Here is a 24,704-nt window from a genome sequence, read left to right on the forward strand (position 1 = left end):
CTAATCAAGAACCTATCTATCTCTGCCTTAAATACACCCAATGACTTGGCCTCCACAGCTGCTTGTGGCAACAAATTCCACAGATTTACCACCCTCTGACTAGAGTAATTTCTCCACATCTCAATTCTAAAAGGACGTCCTTCAATCCTGAAGTAGTGCCCTCTTGTCCTAGAATCTCCTACCGTGGGAAATAACTTGGCCATATCTAACCTGTTCAGGCCTTTTAACATTCTGAATATTTCTATGAGATCTCCCTCAGTCCACAGATTTGCATCCTCTGGTTGAAGAAATTCCTCCTCATCTCCATTCGAAAGAGACATCCCTTTAATCTGAGGCTGTGCCCGCTAGACTATGACTTCCCCACTATAGGAAGCATCATCCTCGCGTCTACTCTATCCAGGCTTTTCAGTGTTCAGTAGGTTTTTATGAGAACCATGCCCCACCTCATCTTCCTCCACTGAGTATGTGCTCATAGACATCAAACACTCCTCATAGATTAAAGCTTTTATTCCCAAGATTATTCTTGTGAACCTCCTCTGGACTCTTTCTAAGGTCACCAGTACTGGGCCCAAAATTATTCACAGATTCCAAATTGGAATTGGTTTATTATTGTCACATGGACCAAGGTACAGTGAAAAAAGCTCTTGCATATTGTTCACATGGATGCATTCGTTAGTGCATTGAGGTAGTACAATACCTTATAAAGTCTCAGCAATATATAAGCACAAAAGATTCTGCAGATGCTGCAATTCCAGGACGACAGACATAAAATGCAGGAGAAATTCAACATGGAGAATAATAAAGAATCGATGGTTAGGGCCAAGACCCTTCATCAGGACTGGAATGAAAAGGGGAAAAAGCCCAAATCAGAAGATGAGATTAGGGGGCCTCGGCGGTACATCCTTGCAATTATATTCTAGTCTGAATGGAATACTAGGCTGTAGTATTCCCCCCATGGAAAATAGATTTCAGCTTTAAGTACCACCTATGGGGAAGAAGTCAAGGATGCAGAAAGTACCTACTGGAATAGTGTTTGCAATAAATAATTTCAGTTCTGAGAAACAGTTTTTCCTCTAAGACCAAAGAAATTGTGGAAATATGCCAGATGTTTAAAATAATGAGCTGCTTTGATTAAGTAAACACCATTTCCGGTGTAAAGGGTAAACACAGATTTTGCAGATGCTGGGCATTGAAAGCAACACCTTTATCCCCCTTCGCCCATGCCTCAGTGAGTTGCTAAAGAGACATCAACTGGCTTGAGTTCAGCATTCTTCTGCTGATGAAATCTTACCCTCACTGAATGCACTGCCCTCCACTCACTGCATCAAACCTGCAGACAAAGCGGGTGTTGTTGTAGTCTCTCTGACTCACCTCTACTTTGTTCAAGCTAGGCGGCAACTCACAGACACCTCCCTTTACTTACCCCTTTGAAAAGAACCCCACCCAGGACCATCAGATCATTGTCAATCACAAACATGAGAAAATCCTCCAGCATTTTGTGTGCGTTGCTCGAATTTCAGTTTCAATACCTATTCCCATTCTGACATGTTGGCCATGGTCTCCTCTTCTGCCACAATGAGGCCACTCTCAGATTGGAGGAACTATATCTTGTATTCCATCTATTTAGCCTCCAACATGAACGTTGTTTTCTCCAACTTCTGGTAATTTTTCCCCCTCTCCCTTCCCTCTTCTGTTCCCACTCTGGTCTCTCACCTCACCTCACCTGCCTATCGCCTCCTTCTGGTGCCCCTTCTCCTTCCCTTTTTCCCATGGTCCACTCTCCCCTCCTATCAGATTCCTTCTTTTCCAGGCCTTTACCTTTTCCACCTTTCGCCAGCTTCTTACTTCATACCCCCTCCCCCTCCCCTTCCCACCCATCTTCACCTTTTAGCTTGTACTAATTCCACATTCCCCCCACCACCACCACCTTTTCTGGCATCTTCCCCCTCCCTTTCCAGTTCTGATGAAGTTTCTCATTCGAACCTTCAACTGTTCATTCATTTCCATATGGATACTGCCTGACCTGCTGAGTCCCTCCAGCAGAGTGTGTGTTGCTCTGGTGTAAAGGAAATTGGTTTAAATAATTGACAGAAGGGATGTGGCTTTATTTTCTTTTACTTTGTTGACAGTTTCAATTAGATTGGGTAAGAGCCTGGTAGAAACAGCTTCAGTACTAATTTGTATACAGAGTTGCAGGATAGAGATTTGCAGGGCAACAGAGATGTAGGACAATTGGATGATTCTCCAAATAGCTGCTGTTGTTTCAATCTGACTCTATGTTTTTTAAACCACTTAACTCTTTAAAAATCTTACTCGGGCTCCTTTTAAACCTTCTGCAATTCACACAAAATGTTGGAGGAACTCATCAGGTCAGGCAGCATCTGTGGAAGTAAATAAACAGTCGATATTTTGGGCCAAGACCCATCTTTAGAACTGCAAAGGAAAGGAGAAGGTGCCAGAATCAGAAGGTTGGGAGAGAGGAAGGAAGACAAGCTAGAAGGTGATAGGTGAAGTCGGGGTGGATGGGGGAGGGGTATGAAGAGGAGCCAGGAGGTGATAAATGGGGATGGCAGAGGACTGGGCCATCCTCGAGAAAGGAGCCTCAATTGGTTCGGTGTTTATTGAGTGGGATAATCTCAGATGAGTATCATTGTAAATTTGAGTAGGAATAGAATTTTCTTTGTTAAAGTGTCCCTTTAGTAGCATTACTTGTCCTAACCAAATGAAGGAAGAATTAGGTTAGTGGCTAAGCACACCACTGGAATTTCTCACTTGAATTCATGCTCTGGTTACTAATTTCATTTTGGGTACAGTTTGTAACATTAGAGTTGGCCCAGCCCAGCCCACACTTCCAGGACGTTGAATTTGGCATCACTAGAAGATGCAGAATGGCTTTGCACAGTATCCTCAGTGGTTGACTAGGTTACTGGCACTTGCCCCGTGAGAATGTAAATGAAGAATGAATTGTATGCTAACAGAAGCCATCAGTTCTTGACATCATAAAAGTACTTGTCTCTTTACTCTTGATGCATTTTTGTATTTCCTTTAAGAGAAAAAGAGTGTCATTACAGATCAGACGGGAAAGTTATAAATTTTCATTATTATACATGTTTTAAAATAACTGGCAATTGGCATGTATCTGCACCCTCAGTATTTAAGTTATCCAGTTATGGATGAAGAGAAGGCTGTACCTTGTGCTAAATCGAGGAACAGTATTAGGCAGGAGCTGGTGAGTATAGATTGGGAGCAGCTGGTTGAGGAGTGAAAGCTATAGAATCTTAGAAAAGTACAGCACAGTAACAAGCCCTTCGGCCTATCTAGTCCATGCCAAACTATTAAACTACCTACTTCCATCGACCTGCACCGGGACCATAGCTTTCAATATCCCTCTCATCCATGTACATATGCAAACCTCTTAAAGATTGAAGTCGAGCTTCAGTGCACCACTTCTGTTGGCAGTTCTTTCCACACTCTCACAACCCTCTGAACGAAGAAGTTTCCCTTCACATTCCCTTTAAACTTCAAACTTTTCACCTTTCAGTCTTAACCCATGACCTCTGGTTGTGGTCCTTCCCAAACTCAGTAGAAACAGTTTTTTTGCAATTACCCTATCTATATCCCTCATAATTTTGTTTATACCACTATCAAATCTCCTCTCAATCTTCTACATTACAAGGAATAAACTCCAAATCTGTTCAGTCTTTCCTTATAGTTCAGGTTCTCCAGTCCCAGCAACAACCTTGTAATTTTTTTCTGTACTCTTTCAACCTTGTTTTACATTTTTCCTGTAGGTAGGTGACTAAAACTGCACACAATGCTCCAAATTAGGCCTCACTAATGTCTTACACAACCTCAGCATGACATCCCATCTCCTGTACTCAATACTTTGATTTCTGAAGACCAATATGCCAAAAGCTTTCTTTCCAACGTATCCACTTGTGACACCACTTTCAATAAATTATGGACGTTTATTCCCAGAATCCCTGTGTTGTACTGCACTTCTTAGTGCCTGACTCTTCACTGTGTAAGACTTCCCCTGGTTGGTCCTACCAAAGTGCAACACCTCACAGTTGTCTGCATTAAATTCCGTCTGCCATTTTTCAGCCCATTTTTCCACCAGGTCCAGATCCCGCTGCAAGCCATGATAGCCTTCCTCACTGTCCACTACACCCCTCATCATGGTGTCATCTGCAAATTTGCTGATCCAGTTAACTACATTATCATTTAGATCATTGATATAGATGACAAACAACAACAGACCCAGCATCGATCCCTAGAGAACTCCACTGGGGTCACATATCTAATCAGTATGTCTTAAGAAGGCAGCATCCACCAAAGAACCCTGCCATTCGAGCCATGCCATCTTCTTGTAGCTTCCCATTAGAAATGAGGCATAGAAGTCTAAAGTCATGTCCAAGGCTCAACATGATCAAGAACAGCCACTTCTGTTGTGTGCAATTTATGTTAAGTTTATGCTTTGCCAGTGTTTCTGCTGCAAGTAAGTTTTTCATTGCATCTGTGAATACATGTACTGCCCATATGACAATAAGCTCAAATTTGAACACGTGGGAGTTGGTTAAAGGCTGAGTGGTTAGAATTCAGGACCAGCATGGCCCTATGAGAAAGGAAGGCAAGAATGGCAAAGTTCAGGAACCTTGGATGACAAGAGCTTTTGCAGATTTAGTCAAGAAGAAAAAGGAAAGTTTTAGAACAGCCGAATGTTTAAGAAAGGCAGTGGAGACAAATCAGGCAATCAGCGGTAGGGAAATTACTGGAGAAGTCTTTTGGAACAGGATGTACTCACGTCTGAAAAAACAGAGTTATCAGGGACAGACAGAAATGGTTTTGTGCAGGGCAAGTCATTCAAGATTCAAGATTGTTTAATGTCATTTCTAGTACTCGTGTAAAGAAAATCAGAATAATTGTTACTCCGGATCTGACGCAGCATAAAAAAAACACAGTAAGATAAAAAATATAATAATAAAGCACAATAAATATAAATACATAAGATAGCTTATGTACATAGATTGATTGTGTGTCCATAAAGTGATGCTAGGCACAAGAGTGTCTGTGCATAAGGTGAGTGACAAGAAAGATAAAGTAGTGGTGGTTGGTCTTGTGGAGGGGTGGAGTAGTGGGTGGAGGTGTTGATCAGCCTTACTACTTGGGGAAAGTAACTGCTGTTGAGTCCCAAACAAGAGAAAATCTGCATATGCTGGAAATCCAAGCAACACACACAAAATTCAGGAGGAACTCTGCAAGCCAGGCAGCATCATGGAAAAAAATACAGTCGACGTTTCAGGTTGAGTCTGTTGTATTCTGACCTGGATGTTACATAGCCTCCTTCCAGATAGGCATGGGACAGACAGTACATGAGCAGGGTGGGTGGGATCTTTCATGATGTTACTGGCCCTTTTCGGCATCTTTCTGTATATATGTCCTTGATGGCGGGTAGGCTGGTGCCAGTGATGCAGTAGACAGTTTTGACTACCCCTTGTAGAGCCTTCCTGTTTGCCACAGTGCAGTTTCCGTGTCATACAGGGACGCAGCTTGTTAGGATACTCTCTACTGCATATCTGTAGAATGACATTAGTATACGTGTGCATTTCTTACCGATTTGATTGTCTTTTTGATGTTGTTAAAAATTAAAAGCTCCCAAGAAGATTCATTATGGTAGGATAATCTAAGTCACATGGGATCCATGGAGATTTATTAGATTGGATTTACATCTGGCTTGGCCATAGAAGATATATTTTAGGAAAAACACATTGGAGGAAGGATGCTATTTGGAAGTCTTTAACCACAGGTCAGAGCTAGGACATCTGTTGTTTTGTGATATATGTTCATTAAAGATTAAAATTTAGTTTTTCCCTGTAAGCCCCAGGTCAATGGGGATGGGAGAGAGAGAATGATTCCAACTGCAATTGCCTTTTCAGAAAGGGTAAGACAAGGGAACCTGAACCAATCCTCTTAGAGGGACCAGAAATGGCAGAGTGAGCAATTTCAAGTCCCTAGGTGTCAGTATCTCTGAGGATCTAACCTGGTCCCATAATATAAATACAGCTATAAAGAAGGCTATGTCTCATGAGGAGTTTGAGGAGATTTGATCTGTCACTTGAAAACTTCTACAGATGTACCATGGAGAGCATTCTGACCAGGCTGCGTCACCCCCTGGTATGAGGAGGCTACTGCACTGGATTGTAAGAAGCTACAGAAAGTTGTAGAACTGGTTAGCTCCATCATGGGTACTAGCCTCTGTAGTATCCAAGACATCTTCAAAGAGCAGTGTCTCCTCAGAAAGGTGGCGTCCACTATTAAGGACCCCCATCACCCAGGACATGCTCTCTTCTCATTGTTACCGTCAAGAGGGAGGTACAGAAAGAAGCCTGAAGGCATGCACTGAGCAATTCAGGAACAGCTTTTTCCCCCTCTGCTATCCAATTTCTAAATGGACATTGAATCTGTGAACGCTACCTCGCCTTTTTTTTTGTGTTTTTGCATGATCTTTAACTATTTTATAGATATATAAAAATTGCATTGTACTGCTGCTGCTAAGTTAACAAACTGGTGGTGATACTAAACCTGATTCTGATTCCATTCTATTAATGTACTTGTTTTCTCGAGAAAACATGGTAAAATATGAACAAGTGTTCATGGAGAAGTACAAATTTAGTGTATTTTTAAGAGGGTCAGGGAAATATTTATCTTTCTAAAAGAGAGATTATTCATTGAAAATCAAATTCTGAGCATAACTTTATTGGATGAACATTAAACTGGTGCATCTGTTCTCCAGGCCCTTCTCTTTAAACCCTTTCCTAAAGTACCCAGAAAGCTGACCTACACCAATTTCTATTTAAATCCATACAAATTTCATTTCGTTTTTAAGCTTTGACGTTCGAACAATCATAGAACTCCAGACGGTAGCTTTCGCTACTTGAATCTTATTTTAGATGTATAATTTATTGGAGTAAATTTAGCTTCTTAAGATTAAGATTGAATTATACCATTTCAGTTCTTACTGTTTACTATCTTTCAACCCCTTAAGGTGCACTGCTAAAACAGACTGCCTACACTACTGTGTTTCCTGCAGATCAGCATCATCACTTGAAGAACAAGGACCTCATTTCAAATGAAGTCATTCCTCTAAATACCTCGGCCGCGTCTAATCTACACCGGCAGGACTCTTTCCTGGAGAGCAGTGAATTGGAGAGACTCGGTGGAAATGTAGCATTTAAAAAGGAACAGAAAAGCTTTGGTAACAATGCATCTGGGGAGAAAGACTCAGATGGTAAATCAAAGGAGATGTTGAATTTGGTGCTTTCAAAGGCAGAAGACTCCGAGAAAAGACACGTCAACTCTGATGCACATAAAGAGTTGGTCAGGACAGAAGCTGAGCTGAAAAACAATCTCATCAGTCAGAAAATGGAACGGCCCAGTTTGCCTTCTGACAAATGTGAAGCTGCATCCCTGCAAAAGTGTTCTACTGTCAGTGAAAAGCGCAGCACAAAAGACCCAAAGTCAGTGGAAAATCTCAAACTAAAGTTACCAAATAATGCAAATGCTCTTATGGATTTGTCTAATGGCAGCGCTGAAGCAGTTGGTGGCATGCACCAAAGGAACCCAGCTGTTCTCACTCACCCTGAGATGAGGCACCAGTTCGGACCCGTGCCAGCCTACATGCACTATCTGGGGTGTAGTCCTGACAGCCTGCCACCAGGCCATTCATTTGGCCAGCATGCTCCCCCTTTTATGTTGGTTCATCCAATGCAAGGTCAACCCTCCCACTTTTACCAGCATCCCACACCACAGCAAATTGCCACCCAGCTAAGTAGTCTTAACTACCGCCCTCAGCAGTCAGTTCACTCCAGTGTAATACCTGAGAGAGGTTACCTTTCAGGGCAGTCTCCTTTATACGGGCAGTCCCCACTCATTTTCTTACGAGAAGGCAGCAAGCAATCACATGCCCATCGGAAAGACAGAATTGATAGATTTTCCAACCAGCTAATTCCTGAAAGAAATGAGTCCAAACCTTTGCAAGAAGCTTCAGTAAAGAAACTAAAAACTGAGGCTGATGAGAGGAGAGTTCCAACATCCAAAATGGAAGACAATAGTCCGAAAGCTAACAAGCAGGGTAGGCAGCAAGAGTGTTCAGATCTCCACGTCCAAAATGCATCTCAAAGGCAGCAAGTTATTCACTTGGCTTCTACAGCTTATAATAGTCAAATAACTAGTGGAATTTATTCGCATCAAGTTCCACATCCTGCACTTTATGCTAATGCCCCATCACATAATGTACAGAGGCTTCCTTATGGCCAGGCGTACAATCCACAACTTCTCCGTGTACATTCAGTAATAACTTCAACTTCCAGCCACATGGTACCCCCTCCAGTGATGAACCATGGTCCTGTTGGAATGCAGTTGTTCAGTCAGTCTGACACAAAACCCTGTCCCTACCCTGGAACTGTAATTGTACAGCGACCACAGTTCAATGCAAGTGGAGATCTCTACATGATGAGAAAGTGAGTTTAACTTGCAATATCTTTGAAATGCGATATGATCCTGATTAAAATAGAATGCTTTTAACAGAGTGGTTTCTTGAAAATAGAGGCAAGTGATTGATTATATTTCTTGGAAATATCATCTGTTCCTTGGTCATTGGGTCAAGATTCTGGAATTCCATGTTTAAAGGCATCTCAGGAGTGTCTTTGCAAAAGTGACGCTGTGTTTTACAAATATAACTCACCATTGTGATCTTGAGGGCCATTCAGAATGGCATTAATGCTGATTCTTCATGGAAAAGAAAAGCTGCTTTTCTTTGCTGGCTCATTTATGTTATACAAAGAATTTGTTGTGCCGTATTTAAATAGAGTTGAAAGAACCCTATTTGCCAGGTTTTAATTAAGTGATTCCTTTTGTCACCTAACTTTCCTTAAGAGGCATTTGCCTTCTACTTTATCATCAGAAAATTCTGCTAAAGCTCACCCAAGGAAGTAAGTGGGGGATTAGGATTGTTGAAATTGCTTGAAAAGCCTTTGCAGATTGAATGGGTCTTCTATATTGTAAGAATATAATATAAGAAATCTAGCCACTGAATTGGTGCAACACAGGGGCGGCATGGTAGTGTAGTGGTCAGCACAACATTTTACAGCAGAATAATGCCATCTTGTACAATATGATAACTTGTTTCCTTTTATTGGGTTAATAGAGTTGTAACATATAGTAACAAAAATTTAATTTTATAGAGGTTTTCATTGCCTTGAGCAATGTTTTAACATTTACACCATTTTTCTATGCTCTCTGTATTGTGAACATTGTTCAAAATTAGTTGTGGGATTTTTCTAATAATTTTTATTCACTGTCAATCACCAATGTGTAATGATCCTTCTGTGTTCCTTCCTTCAGTTTTAAAACAAACCTAACTAACGTTAAAATAAGAGGTTAGCATCCTGCCAACCTACTTAGCCCAGTATGGTTCTCATGAAGTCATGGCTGAATTGTGGCCTAAACTCTATTGACTTGCCTTTTACCCCATATCTTTTTAATGGCTTTCATGAACTAAATCCTCTCTCAAATTTGAGATTTACAGCTGCCACATAAGGAACACAGTCCAAAGACTTTGAATGCAACTTCACTTGACCAACCTGGCTCTGGCTTCTGGTTTCCCTCTACAGATAAAATTAAGTAACCTGGTAGATAATTTATGGTGGAAACTAATGTTCTGATAGCATAAATAAAAACTGCTAGAGGAACTCAACAGGTCAGGCAGCATCTGTGGAGCCAGAGGGATAACTGATGTTCCAGGTTGAGGTCCTCTGTCAAGACTGAGTGTATTATGGAGTTATACAGCAGGGAAACAGGTCCTCCATCTTAACCTGCCCATGCCGCCAAGGGGTCTTCCGGAGATGGTCACATTTGGCCCATATCTCGCTAAGCCTTTCTTCTCTGATAACCTGCCCAGTGTAAAGGGGGGGTGGCCAGTATAAGAGGAGGAAGACGGGTGCTAGAAGGTGGTGGGTGGAACCAGACTGAGGAGTGGGATGATGGGCAGCTGGACCATGGAGGGTGGAGGGAGAGTTAGAGGCTGGAAGACCTTGTGGAGACAAATGACTGCGGGTTTTGGAATCCGCAGTCATTTGGAAGTTGACGAATGCAACCAAATAAAGCATAATACATAGGACCAGAATTATGCCATTGGGCCCATTGAGTGCTCTATCTTTCAATCATGTCTGACATTTTCCCTCTTAACCCCATTCTCCTGCCTTCGTCCTGTAGCCTTTGACTCCCTTACTAATCAAGAACCTATTAATTCTGCTTTAAATATACCCAATGACTAGCCCTCAACAGCCGTCTGTGGCAATGAATTTCACAAATTCACCACTCTCTGGCTAATGAAATTCCTCCTTAACTCTGTTCTAAAGGGATGTCCTCATATTCTGAGGCTAGTTCTAGACTCCCTTCACCAAAGGAAGCCTCCTCTCCACATCCACTCTATCTAGGCCTTTCAGTATCCTATAGGTTTCAATGAGACAGCTTCTTCCCTCCACCCATTCTTCTAAACTCTAGCGACTACAGACCCAGAGCCACCAAACACCCCTCATATATTAATCCTTTCATTTTGGGGATCACTCTCATAACAGGACAGGAATATTGTTCTATTGAAAACTATTCAGGTGCTATGGGGTACCCTTGTTTATTCATTATTTGACAAGTCCTGATTTGTTAAAACATCCTGCTGTCCCTTGAAGGATAAATATAATGGGGATTTTCTCATTCCTGGCATCCACTACAATGTGCTTTTGTTTATACATGGAAATAGTTTTGGCTCCTTACGTATGTAAAGTTGCCCAAATTATAATAGGAGAATTGTTTTCATTCATGCTTATTAATTGTGCAGTCCTAGTTGCCTTTTAACTAACGATTTGGGACAGTTCAGGGTTGGTCACATTGCTGAGAGTGTGGGATCTTAAGGCCAAACTGGGCAAGCAGAGATTTTAATTCTTCATTTATTGGATTTAAATTGCCCCAACTTTTTATTTTGTCTCCAGATAACTAGTTCAGGTCTCTGGATCTGTAATCTAGTAATGTCTGCCACAATAGAGGGACTTCCTGGTGGCCTCCCATTTTAATTCTACTTCCCATTCCCATTTCCAACATGCTGGTGCATGGCCTCTACTGCCACAAAGAGGCTACGTTCAGGTTGGAAAAGCAACACCTCCGACCTGGGGTACCCTAACTTCCGGTAATTTCTTCCTCCACCCCACCTCCCCCTTTATCATTCCCCATTCAGATTTCCCTTCTCCTCTCCTCACCTGCCCATCTCCTCCCTCTGGAGTCCTTCCTCCTTCCCTTTCTCATGGTCCACTCTTATCAATTCCTCCTCTTTCAGCTCTTTACCTTGTCCACCTATACCCGCCTAGATTCACATTTCATCACCCACCTTCCCCCTCACCTGGCCTCACTTATCACCTGCCAGCTTGAGCTGCTTCTCCTTCCCCACCTTTTCCTGGCTTCTTCCCCTTTCCTTTTCAGCCCTGATGAAGGGTCTCAGCCTGAAATGCCAACTGCTTATTCATTTCCATTGGTGCTACCTGACTTGCTGAGTTCCTCCAGCGTTTTGTGTGTGGTGTTCTGGCAATGCCTATGTTCATCTGGTATTAAATATAGTGTATCATATGTGTTTGTTTTAATGTGTGAATGGAGAAGGGAGCTGAAGGTGTTAAAACATTCTCCAGCAGTGCAGTGATTCAATGTCAATATAAGATTCATGGATCAAATAATTATTTATTGTTTGGGGCGGCATGGTAATGAAGTGGTTATTGCATCACTTTACAGTGCCAGCGACTGGGATTCAATTCCTGCCATTATCTGCAAGAAGCTTTGGAGTTCTCCCTGTAACCACAAGGGGTTTCCTCCGGGTGCTCCGGTTAATTGGTCACACGGGTGTAATTGGCAGTGCAGGCTTGTTGGGCCAGAAGTGCCTGTTACTGTGCTGTATCTACAAACATAAATTAGAATTAAATAATTATAAGCCTGAAGTGAATATCATCTGGATTTACTGAAAATCAATAGAAATTATTGCATGAGGATTTGTTCTATCTCTATCTATACCGGTGCTAAGTGTTATAATGGGACATTTTGGGCCCCATATCTAAGAAAGGATGTGCTGGCATCAGAGGGGGTCCAGAGGAGGCTTACAAGAATGATGCTGGAAATGAAAGGGTTAATGAATGAGGGGCATTGATGGCTCTGGGTCTGTACTCACTGGAGTTTAGAAGAATAAGTGGGGAATCTCAAGGAAGCCTATCAAATATTGAAAGGCCTAGATAGAGTAGGTGTTGTGGAGAGTTTGTGTCCCACAGTGAGTTAGTCTAGGAACGGAGGGCACAACCACAGAACAGAAGAATGTTCACGTAGAACAGAGATGAGGAACTTCTTTAGCCAAAGGGTGGTGAACCTGTGGAATTCATTGCCACAGACTGCTGTGGAGACCAGTCATTGGGTATATTTAAATCTGAGCTTGTTAGGTTCTTGTTTAGGAAGGAAGTTAAAGGTTACAGGGAGAAGGCAGGAGAATGAGGCTGAGAAGGAAAATAAATCAGCCATGATGGAATGGCAGAGCTGACTCAGTGGGCTGAATAGCCTGTTTCTGTTCCTATGTCTAAAGTATTGGACTTTTAGTCAATGATTATGATAGTAATAATGACACGTAATGGATGCTCTTTTCTCCTTTTCTTTACAAGTAGCATGGTATAAAGTATAAATGTAGTATAGAGGTCTGTGTAAGGATTTTACAGTGGTAGCAACCCAGATTCAATTCTGCCACTATATGTTCTTCCCATGACTGCATGGGTTTCCTCTACATGCTCCAGTTTCCTCCCATATTCCAAAGATGTACAGTATGTGTTAGGGTTAGTAAGTTGTGGATATGGTATGTTGGTGTTGGAAGCACTTGTTGGTCGTTGACCCAAACAATGTATTTCCCTATATGTTTTGATGTATATATAACAGACAAAGCTCATCAAATACTGTTCAAGATGAGAAATTGAAACTAGATGTTTTGTTACAGTCTGTTGCCCGAATATCCAGTGTTGAAACAGATGGGGAGAAGGGACCCTGATACGCAGCCTCAAGATAAAACAGTGCCCCCTCTTTGTATGAACCAGGTAAGTGTGTCTACTGGTAGCTAAAGTGAAGATCCAGTGGAATAGCTGAAGCGCAGGAAGCCTCAAGCTTACTGGCCAGCCAACATTAATTTCTCTGTTCACACACCAAGGCTGCTTCATTGGTCATTTACACTCAGTGGCCAATTTATTAGGTACAGGAGTGGAACCCAGTGTGGTCTTCTGCTGCTGAAGCCTATCCTTTTCAAGGTTTGACGTGTTGTGCATTCAGAGATGCTCTTCTGCACACCACTGTAGTAATGTGTGGTTATTTGAGTTACTATTGCCTTCCTGTCAGCTTGAACCAGTCTGGCCATTCTCTTCTGACCTCTCTCATTAACAAGGAGTTTTCACCCCTGAACTGGCAGTAAGAAAGCGTAGTAATTTGGCGTGGTGCTATTACAGTGCCAGAAACTTGAGTTCAGATTCTCCCCCATTGTCTGTAAGGAGTTTCTACATTTTTCCCATGACCATGTAGGTTTCCTCTGGGTGCGCTAGTTTCCTCCCACATTCCAAAGACATTCCTATTAGGTTAATTGGTCACATGGGTGTGGTACAGTCTCATTGGGCTGGAAGGGCGTATTACTGTGCTGTATCTCTAAAGAAATAATAACATTTAGCAGCCTACATTTAATGTATTTTCTCTTGTTTTTCCTCCCCTCTCTCCTCAGCCCTGAACAAACATCTTGGCCCTGCAAGTGGAAGTGGCTCAGGAAAGCACTGAAGATACTATTGTAGTATTACAGCTGAAAAATGAAACTGTAGCCAGGGACCATTTCTGTAGTGGGAGCTTAAACTCAGGTTTATATAGTGTGAATAGAGAATTTTCAATAAGAATTTGAATAAAGTTATGTTTATTACACTTTTATTTTGACCCGAAACAGTTTTGTAAACTGCCTTAAAGAGACTGTAAATTGTAAATAGAGATTGCATCACCTTGCTTGCAGAATTCATGATATCATAAGAGAATGAAACATAACCAGAAATCGTAATTTATAAATTGTGTACACTGTTTTGAGTGAGGTTTCCATTTGGGAACACACAATGAAGATTCAAGTGTGTTTAAACACACTGTGGCTTTGGCAAGCAGCTGCTAAACTGTGAATATTAGATTTTCCCTGTGTTTACTTTAGTATATGGATTCAGGAAAGGTTTACAATTAGTGTTGCATTCACCGTACTTTATTACCTGTCTGTGAAACTGCATTTGGAATGCTTTTTTTTTGTAAAGACCTTTTGAAAAGGTGGCCTTTCTCAATTTGATTAGCTAGAACTATTAATGGATTGTAGAGGTATATGAATTCTATTTTGTTATTTATGTATTAAATGTTTTAAAAAATCTTGAGGAGTAATCACCGCTAATGTCAAAAACATGTTTTGTAAATTTTAGTGTAGAGTACTGCTGCCTATCTCTGTACCTGCAGCAGTGTGTTTAAATGGCTCTTCTCAGGAATAAATTTATTTGTGTACAACACAGAAATCCTTCACTCTTTTCAGTAGGGAATGGACATATGATTTATTCCACTGAGATGGTGTTACATAAAATAATGGGGCAGAGATTTTTCTAGACCCAAAGGAAAGAAAATTGGGGTGCGTGTCAAATATCAATTATCAACTTTATTCATTTACATGTATTAGGTATTTGGTGTGTTGGTCAGAGCACGACATGCAACAACATACAACAATAATAAAGAATAAAGAAATGTATAAAAATAAAGTTAGAGGTTAAGTATGGATATGGAATAAAATGTGCCTAAATGTATAGATACCAGGATGTATTTGCAATGTAAACTGCATTTTAAAAACACAAGAGGTTCTGCAGATGCTGGAAATCCAGAGCAACACACACAAAATGCTGGTGGAACTCAGCAAGTCAAGCAGTACAGGTAGAGAGGAATAAAGAGTTGACTTTTCAGGCCAAGATCCTTCATCAGGACAGTATTATAAAAAGTAGTTTAAAGTGTTTGCAGTGCAGTGATAGTGGGAGACTAACTAGATTAACTGTTGTAAAGATTATATAAACCAGATATAAAGGCAAATGTGAGGTTTCTGTAGTGAGTAAATGTGTAAATCTGGGTGCTAACATGTATATGGATTGGCCAGCAATTACTCATCAGTTTCAGTAAGGCATTGCTCAATATTTACTACCGGTCTAGCATAGCTGTTAAGCAACCACTACAAACTTTGCTTAAATACACATACCAGAGTAAATCATGTGAGCCTTTATTACAGGCATCCCAAGTTGCCATTTTCCTTTCATTAGAGATCACATGTGAAGTGTACCACAAGTATAGTGTATTAGAAAGCTGCTTGGTAAAACACAAGCGCACAGAGGTACATAATCAGGGTGTACTTCTTCGGCCCATTCCAAGGCTAAAATGATAGCAATAACCTGACGTGAATACTGATACTTTGTTGGATAATCTTTTCTTAATAGTCTCTTAAACTTTGGAACATAAACAGAAACACCTGAATGACCTGTCACTGCATCTTTTGAACCATCAGGGTTGTGATTTCCGGACTGCTACCCGTGCCATATGCTAGAAACAGAAAGATCATACAGTTTTTAACGTGGCTAAGGAGTTGGCGCAGGAGGGAGAGCCTCAAATTTTTTGGATCATTTGCCTCTCTCCCAGGAAAGGTGAGACCTGTACAAAAGTATCGGTTTGCACCTGAACTGGAGGGGTCTAATATCCTAGCAGGGAGGTTTGCTAGTGCTGCACAGGGGAAAGGGTGGGGTTTAAACTAGAGTTGCAGGGGAATGGGAACCAGAGTGGTTGTGGGAAAAATATTGTTCACCCTACATACAAAGTCAGAAATTAAAAGGTTTAGCATGGTGGGACTAATGTTCTGAGCTGCGTATATTTCAATGCAAGGAGTATTGGAGAGGTGGATGAGTTTAGGGCACCATTCAACATGGAATTATGACACTGTAGTCATTCATGAGACTTGGTCTCAGGAGGGGCAGGACTGGCAGCTCAATGTTCCAGGGTTCTGTTGTTTTAGACATGATAGTGGGAGGGATTAAAGGGGAAGGGGTGACATTACTGGTCAGGGAAAATATGGCAGTGCTCAGTCAGAAAAGAATGGAGAGATCATCTAATGAGTCATACTGTAAAAGTGTGGGATGGGAAAGAGTTTGTCAAATATGTTCAGGAAAGTTTCTAATCAGTACATGGAAATCCCAACTAGCGAGAGTGCGATACTAGATCTCCTATTATGGAATGAGACAGGGTTGGTGACAGAAATTTGAGTAGGGGAACACTTTGCATCTAGTGTTGCAATCCCATTTGTTTCAAGGTAACAATGGAACTGGATAGGTCTGGTCCTCGGGTTGAGATTCTATATTGGAGGAAGGTATCAGAAAACATCTGTCAAGTGTGGATTGGGACAGGTTGTTTTCTGGCAAAGGTAAGTGGGAGGCCGTCAGAAGTGAGATTTTGAGAGTACAGAGTTTGTATGTTCCAGTCAGAATAAAAGGGAAGGATAATAGGTTTAGGGAACCTTGCTTTTCAAGAGATATTGAGGCCCTGGTTAAGAAGAAGGTGCACAGCAGGCATAGGCCAGAAGGAGTAAATGAGTATAAGAAATGCAAGGGGATGCTTAAGGAAATCAGGAGGGCTAAAAGAAGGCAGACAAAGTGAAGGGGAATTGCAAATGCTTCTACAGAAATGGTATATTAAGAGCAAAAGGATAGCGAGGGACAAAACTGGTCCTCTAGAAAATTGGAGTAGTCACCTATGCATAGAGCCAAAAGAGATGGGGGATATCTTAAATGGATTTTTTGCATCTGTATTTACTTGGGAGATGGGCACAGAGCCTAAAGAAGTGAGGCAAAACAGCAGAGAGCTCATAGACTGTATACAAATTGCAGAGGAGGAGTTGTTTGCTGTCTTGAGGCAAATCCCCGGGACTCGACAAGGTGTATGAGGAAATTATAGGCCAGTGAGCCTGACATCAGTATTGGAGGGTATTCTAAGGGACCAGATATATAACTATTTGGATAGACAGGGACTGATTAGGAATAGTCAACTGGACTTTGTGCATGGTAGGTTGTGCCTAACCAATTTTACAGAGTTTTTCGGGGAAGTGAACAGGAAAATTGATAAAGGCGTGGCATGAATGTTAGTAAGGTCCCACATCAGAGGTTGGCTAAGAAAGTTCAGTCACTTGGCATTCAAGATGAGGTAGTAAATTGGATTAGACATTGGCTTCACAGGAGAACTCAGAGAGTGTACACTAGCAGTGTGCTACAGGGATTGGTGCTGGGGTCTGTTGGTTGTCATCTATATCAATGATCTGAATGGTAAGGTGGTAAATTGGATCAGCAACTTTGTGGATGACACCAAGATTGGGGGTATAGTGGACAGTGAGAAAGCTTTCATCAGGATCTGGACCAGCTGGAAAAATGACAGATGTAATTTAGTGCAGGTAAATGTGAGGTGTTGCACTTTGGGAGGATAAACCAGGATAGGAGTTGCACAGTGAGTGGTTGGGCACAGCAGTATGGTAAAACAGGGATCTAGGAATACAGATCCATAATTTCTTGAAAGTGGTGTCAGGTAGATAGGGTTGTAAAGAAAGCTTTTGGCACATTGGCCTTCAAAGTCAAAATATTGAGTAAAGAAGTTGGAATATTACTTTGAAATTGTATAAAATGTAGGTCAGTCTTAAGCTGGAGTATTGTGTGCAGTTTTGATCACCTACCACCAGGAAAGATGTCAATAAGATTGAAAGAGTGCAGAGAAAATTTACAAGGGTGTTGCCAGGACTTGACGACCTGAGTTTATAGGGAACATTTGAGTTAGGACTTCATTCCCCAAAATGTAGAAGAATGAGGGAGATTTGATAGAGGTATACAAAATTAAGAGGGCATATAACGGAAAAATGCATACAGGCTGTTTCCTCTGAGGTTGGATGAGACCACAATTAGAGGTCATGGGTTAAAGGTAAAATGTTTAAGGGGAACATGAGAGTGAATTTCATCACTCAAGAGTGGTGAGAATGTGGAATGAGCTGCCAGCTCATCTGTGGATATGAGTCTGATTTCAATATTTAAGAGAAGTTTGGATGGGTACATAGATAGGAGATGTATAGAGGGCTATGATCCATATGCAAATCGATGGACTAGACAGATAAACAGCTTTGCATAGACTAGATGGGCTGAAGGACTTGTTTTTGTGTTGTAGAATTCTGTGACTATGCAGTGTATGTATCTTATTTATAAACCATAATCAGGTCTCCTCTCAGACTCTAGTGCTCTAAAAGGGGAAAAAAACAATTTTGTCCAACCTCTCCTTATGTCTAATATTTCTAATATTCTTTAATAATTCCCTTGAACACAAGTGACTCTGCAGATGCTGTAAATCCAGAGTAACACACACAAAATGCTGGAGGAATTCAGCAGGTCAAGCAGCATCTATAGAGAGGAATAAAGAGTCGACGTTTCAGATCCTGATGAAGAGTTTCAGCCCAAAATGTCATCTCTTTATACCTGCTGAGTTCAGGCTGATACCCTTCATCAGCACACCTCCGAGAATCTCGGAGATTCTTTAATCTAGTCTGTCTGTCTGTCTCTGTTTCTCTCTCTCTCTCTCTCTCTCTCTGTCTTTTGTCTGGAATCTTATTTCCTCCTTTAAATCCATTCAGCCTCCATTGCCTTGAGTAATACAGAATTTTACAAGTTTGCTAGTAGAAGTAATTTCTTCCCATGCTGGTCTTGAATGTCTTGCCCTGTATCCAGTGATGTGACACACTCTTCTTCTAGATATTGCACAGGAGCAGGGGAAACATTCTCCTTCCACCCAGTTTGTCCAGCCCTGATCTAGTTTTATGTTTCAGTGAAATCAATCTCTCATTCTTCTGAACTCCAGTGAATGTGGGTGTAGTTGATTCAAGTCTTCTTCGGACTACTGCAGTCTCAGGAATCAGTCGGTGAATCTCACTGTGTTCCCTCTATGTTGAAAGGACCACAAATACACAAAATACCCCAATGTAATCTTATCAAGGCCCTGCGTCATTCTTGTTCTCACTCTTGTACAAAGACCATCGTACAATTTAAATTGGTTTATTGTTGTCACATGTACTGAGGTACAAAGAAAATCTGTTTTGCATGCAACCCGTGCACCTCATTTCAACTTACCAGTACACTGAACTGATACAAGGGAAAACAATAGCAATGGAGAATATAGAGTTGCAGTTACAGAGAGAGTGCAGTGCAGGCAGACAATAAAGTGCAATGTCATAACAGTAGATTGAAGTCAAGTGTCCATTTTATCATACTAGGGAACTACCAGTAGTGTAGGTGTGGGATAGGTCTCCTTGAGCCTGGGTATACATGCTAGAGAGAAGGTCCTTTGGAAACTGAAAGGTCTGAGAGTAGATGTGTCACCTGGACCAGATGGTGTACCCTCCAAAGTTTTGAAAGGGGTGGCTGAAGAGATCATGGAGGCATTAGGAATGATCTTTTAAGAATCATTACATTCTGGAAGACTGGGAAATTGCAAATGTCACTTCACTCTTCAAGAAGGAAGACTATAGGACGTTTAGTCTGACCTCAGTGGTTGGGAAGATGTCAGAGTTGCTTATTAAGGATGAGTTCTCAGGGTACCTGGAGGCACATGATAAAGGTGCCACACATATAACCATATAACAATTACAGCACGGAAACAGGCCATCTTGGCCCTTCTAGTCCGTGCCGAACTCTTACTCTCACCTAGTCCCACCGACCTGCACTCAGCCCATAACCCTCCATTCCTATCCTGTCCATATACCTATCCAATCTAACCTTAAATGACAACATCGAACCTGCTTCAACCACTTCTGCTGGAAGCTCGTTCCACACAGCTACCGCTTTCTGAGTAAAGAAGTTCCCTCTCATGTTACCCCTAAACTTTTGCCCTTTAACTCTCAACTCATGTCCTCTTGTTTGAATCTCCCCCACTCTCAATGGAAAAAGCCTATCCACGTCAACTCTATCTATCCCCCTCATAATTTTAAATACCTCTATCAAGTCCCCCCTCAATCTTCTATGCTCCGAAGAATAAAGACCTAACTTGTTCAACCTTTCTCTGTAACTTTGGAGATGAAACCCAGGCAACATTTTAGTAAATCTCCTCTCTGTACGCTCTCTATTTTATTGACATCTTTCTTATAATTCAGTGACCAGAACTGTACACAATACTCCAAATTTGGCCTCACCAATGCTTTATACAATTTCAACATTACATCCCAACTCCTACACTCAATGCTGTGATTAATAAAGGCCAGCATACCAAAAGCTTTCTTCACCACCCTACCCACATGAGATTCCACCCTCAGGGAACTATGCACCATTATTCCTAGATCCCTCTGTTCTACTACATTCTTCAATGCCCTACCATTTACCACGTATGTCCTATTTTGATTAGTCCTACCAAAATGTAGCACTTCACATATTTCAGCATTAAACTCCATCTGCCACCTTTCAGCCCACTCTTCTAACTGGCCTAAATCTCTCTGCAGGCTTTGAAAACCTACTTCATTATCCACAACGCCACCTATCTTAGTATCATCTGCATACTTACTAATCCAATTTACCACCCCGTCATCCAGATCATTAATATATATGACAAACAACATTGGACCCAGTACAGATCCCTGAGGCACACCACTAGTCACCGGCCTCCAATATGACAAACAGTTATCCACCACTACTCTCTGGCGTCTCCCATCCAGCCACTGCTGAATCCATTTTACTACTTCAATATTAATGCCTAACGATTGAACCTTCCATGTGGAACCATGAGGCCGCTTAATAAGCTATGAGCCCACGGTATTACAGGAAAGATTCTGGCATAGATAAAGCAGTGGCTGATTGGCAGGAGGCAAAGAGTGAGAATAAAGGGAGCCTTTTCTGGCTAGCTGCCGGTGACTAGTGGTGTTCCACAGGAGTGTATTGGAACTGATTCTTTTTATGTCAATGATTTGGATGACGGAATGGATGGATTTGTTGAAAAGTTTGCAGACGATATAAAGGCAGATGGTGGGGCAGGTAGTTTTGAGGAAGTAGAGAGGCTACAGGAGTTGGACAGATTAGAAGAATGGTAAAATAAATGGCAAATGGACCACAGTGTCAGGAAGTGTATGGTCATGCACTTTGGTAGAAGAAATGAAAGGGTTGAATATTTTCTAAGAGAATATCCAAAAAAAAACTGAGGTATAAAGGGACTTGGGAGTCCTTCTGCAGGATTCCATAAAGGTTAATTTGCAGGTTGAGTCTCTGGTGAAGAAGGTAAATGCAATGTTAGCATTCATTTCAAGAGGACTAGAATATAGCAAGGATGTAATGTTGAGACTATAAAGCACAGGTGAGGCCTCACTTGGACTATTGCAAGCAGATCTGGACCCCTTAGACAGGACGTGCTGAAAGTGGAGACGATTCAAAGGAGGCTCATGAGAATGATTCCAGGTTTGAACGGCTTGTCATATGAAGAGTATTTGATAGCTCTGAGCCTGTATTTGCTGGAATTCAGAAAAATGTGGGGTGACCTCATTGAAAGCTATCGAATGGTGAAAGCCCTTGATAGAGTGGATGTGCAGACGATATTTCCTATGGTGGGAGAGTCTTAAGATCAGAGAACACAGCCTCAGAATAGAGGGGTGTCCTTTTAGAACAGAGATGAGGAGGAATTTCTTTAGCCAGAGGGTGGTGAATCTGTGGAATCCTTTGACAGCTGTGGAGGCCAATTCTTTATGTATATTTAAGGCAGAGATTGATAGATTCTTAATTGGTCAGGGCATGAAGGGATACGGGTAGAAGGCAAGAGATTGGGGCCGAGGAGTAAAATGGATCAGCCATGATGAAATGGTGGAGCAGACTCGATGGGCCGAATGGCCTAATTCTGCTCTTGTATCTCATGGTCTTATGCTTTCAGGATTGTGCATATTCTTCCTGATGAGAAGGGGGTGGGGTCTTTGATTATATTGGCTGCTTTACCAAGGCAGTGAGAGTGTAGACATGGTCCAATCAGGGGAGGCTGGTTTCTATAATGAGTTTTAACCACAACTCTCTGCAGTTTCTTGCAGTCTTGGACAGAGAAGTTGCCATACCAAGTCATGATACATCCATATAGGATGTTCTCTATGTTGCACCTACAAAAACTGGTAGCATCTACAGGAACGTGCCATATTTCCTAAGCCTCCTGAGGGAGCAGAAGCTTCTTGGCCACTATGTGGTTGGACCATGAAAGGCTATTGGTGATGTTCACTCCTCAGAAATTGAAGCTTTCCTCTATTTCCATCTCAGCATCATTGTTGTAAGTAGGAGCACGCGCATCTCCAACCTTCCTGTAGTCAATGACCTCTTCTCCTTTTCTGGGAAACATTGTCATGCAACCATGACACCAGGCTATCTCCGTCCATTAATCTGACACATCATTGCTGAGATTCAGCTCACTATGGTGGCATCACCTGCAAACTTGTAGATGGAGTTTCCTGTATATTCACTTTCAGGTATGTGTACATGTTCCTTTCTCCATCTCTACTGACATTATACTCTGCCTTTCTGTTTACTGACCAATATGATAAGTTTACATTTATTCATCACGGGTAAAGCCCTCCCCACCACTGAGCGCATCTACATGGTGTGCTTTTGCAGGAAAGCAGCATCCATCATCAAGGACCCCCGCCATAAATCTATGTCAATTTATTACCTGCAATCCCATGTGATTTCACTCTGCATGCTACCTTCTTACAGGGAACTTTATCTAAGGCCTTCTGAAAGTCCAAATACACCACGTCTATTGGGGTTCCCTTGTACAGGTCATCATCGTCGTGGCTATCCCTCGAGGTCGAGGATGATCGTCTTCATTCTGAAGAAGTGGCCCACAGAGCAAAGACGCCTGTGTGTGTATTTGTTTAACGTGTACTTGATGTTGCACTCCAAGAAGCACATAATACTTCACAAATCAATCTACTGATTCCAATGGCATGGAAACCACGACGATTGGAGCTGATGGATTTCTTGCAGCCTTCATCCGCCTTCACAGCCGTTGAGTTCGAAGTAACTTCATCCGCCTGTTCCGCCGTTGAGGTCTTGGTTGGATTGTTCTTTGTCAGGGACCTCACCCTTGACCTTACCTCCATGGGTGACCCTACCAGGAACATAGCTCCAGACGGCATTGCTCTTGGGATCACAGGACCACACAAGCTTCTCCACCACGACAAGGTGACAATCCACAGGGAATAGGTCACTTGTATAGGTGACGCCCATATGACAGAAGAGCAATGTGTTCCAAGAAAATCGTCCTTATTGCAATTTCCATAACACGAATTTGTGTCATCTACATACATCAAGAAACAAGGGTTGAAGAAATGAAGTTTGTATTTACTTATTTACTTTTTTCTGATAAATTCCATGAGTTTGAATTTTATTATGTATCGCAAATCTTTGGGTAATGATTTATGAATCTCCAGTACCCAAATGGCCATAATTAGAGGTTGCCTGTATATTTTGGCAGTCAAAATCAGGAAGTTCTAGTGGGTTTATCAAACATGAAATCTCATAAATACATGTAGACTTTGTTTCATGCATCTGATGTTTTCTAAGTGTCCTGTTACCCTTTATAACAGACTGTAATGTGTTCCTTACTACACACATCGGTCTACCGCAGGGGTTCCCAACCTGGGATCCTACCTTGCTTAATGGTAGGAATCAGAATTATTACCACTGACTTATATGATGTGACACTTGTTGCTTTGTGGGCAGTAGTACAGCGCAAAGTGTTATAAGTTATTATAAATTACAAAAATTTTAAAATGTGTGAAAAATAAGAATAGCGAGGTAGTGTTCATTGGTCATTGGTCCATTCATAAATCAGATGGCAGAGGGGAACAAGCTGTTTCTGAACTGTTGAGTGGGTTCTTCAGGCTCCTGGATCAAAGATATAAGTAAATTTATTATCAAAATATGTATATGTTACCATGTACTACATTGAGATTCATTTTCTTGCAGATATTTACAGCAAAAATAAAGAAATAAAATAGAATCAATCCACAAAAGGCCACACACATAGACTGACAAACAACTATTGTGAAAAAGACAAATAGTGCAAATAAAAAAATACAGAGAACGTGAGTTGCGAGGAGTCCTTAAAAGTGAGCGTAGGTTGTAGAATCAGTTCAGAGTTGAGGCGAGTGAAGTTAACCACACAGGTTCAGGAGGGTAATAACTATTCCACAACCTGCTGGTGTGGGACCTAGGTTCTGCCCAATGGTAATAGTGAGAAGAGAGCATAGCCTGGATTGTGGGTCCTTGAGAGCATAGCCTGGATTGTGGTGGTCCTTGAATGGAAGTTGTTTCCTTGTGGCAGTACTCCATAAGAATGTACTCAGTGGTGGGAGGGTTTTGTCAGTGATGTGTCTACCACCTTCTGTAGTCTTATCTGTTCCTGGACATTGGTGTTTCCATACCATGATGGTAGCAACGAGATGAGGGCATTTCTCAGGTGGTGAAGGTACTTAAAGATGGATGTTGCCTTCCTGAGGTACCACCTCTTGAAGATGT

The 24,704-nt window shown here is 41.6% G+C and overlaps 1 protein-coding gene across 3 annotated transcripts in view; it reads left to right on the top strand.

Moving 5' to 3' along the window:
• LOC134353583 (uncharacterized) overlaps positions 1–14,725 on the top strand; it is a 98,183-nt gene extending 83,458 nt beyond the window's left edge. Inside the window, exons 17-19 of one of the 3 annotated variants that reach the window (XM_063061666.1) lie at positions 7,091–8,519; positions 13,067–13,163; positions 13,832–14,725. In XM_063061666.1, the coding sequence (XP_062917736.1) occupies positions 7,091–8,519; positions 13,067–13,163; positions 13,832–13,837 (1,532 nt within the window). In that variant the 3' untranslated portion in view covers positions 13,838–14,725. Of the gene's footprint in view, positions 1–7,045; positions 8,520–13,066; positions 13,164–13,831 lie in introns of all 3 variants that reach the window. The other 2 variants (XM_063061667.1, XM_063061665.1) reach the window with 2 other exon arrangements.
• Positions 14,726–24,704: the final 9,979 nt, after the last annotated feature.

Source organism: Mobula hypostoma, chromosome 11 (genome assembly GCF_963921235.1).
Source record: "Mobula hypostoma chromosome 11, sMobHyp1.1, whole genome shotgun sequence".
NCBI classification, from domain to species: domain Eukaryota; kingdom Metazoa; phylum Chordata; class Chondrichthyes; order Myliobatiformes; family Myliobatidae; genus Mobula; species Mobula hypostoma.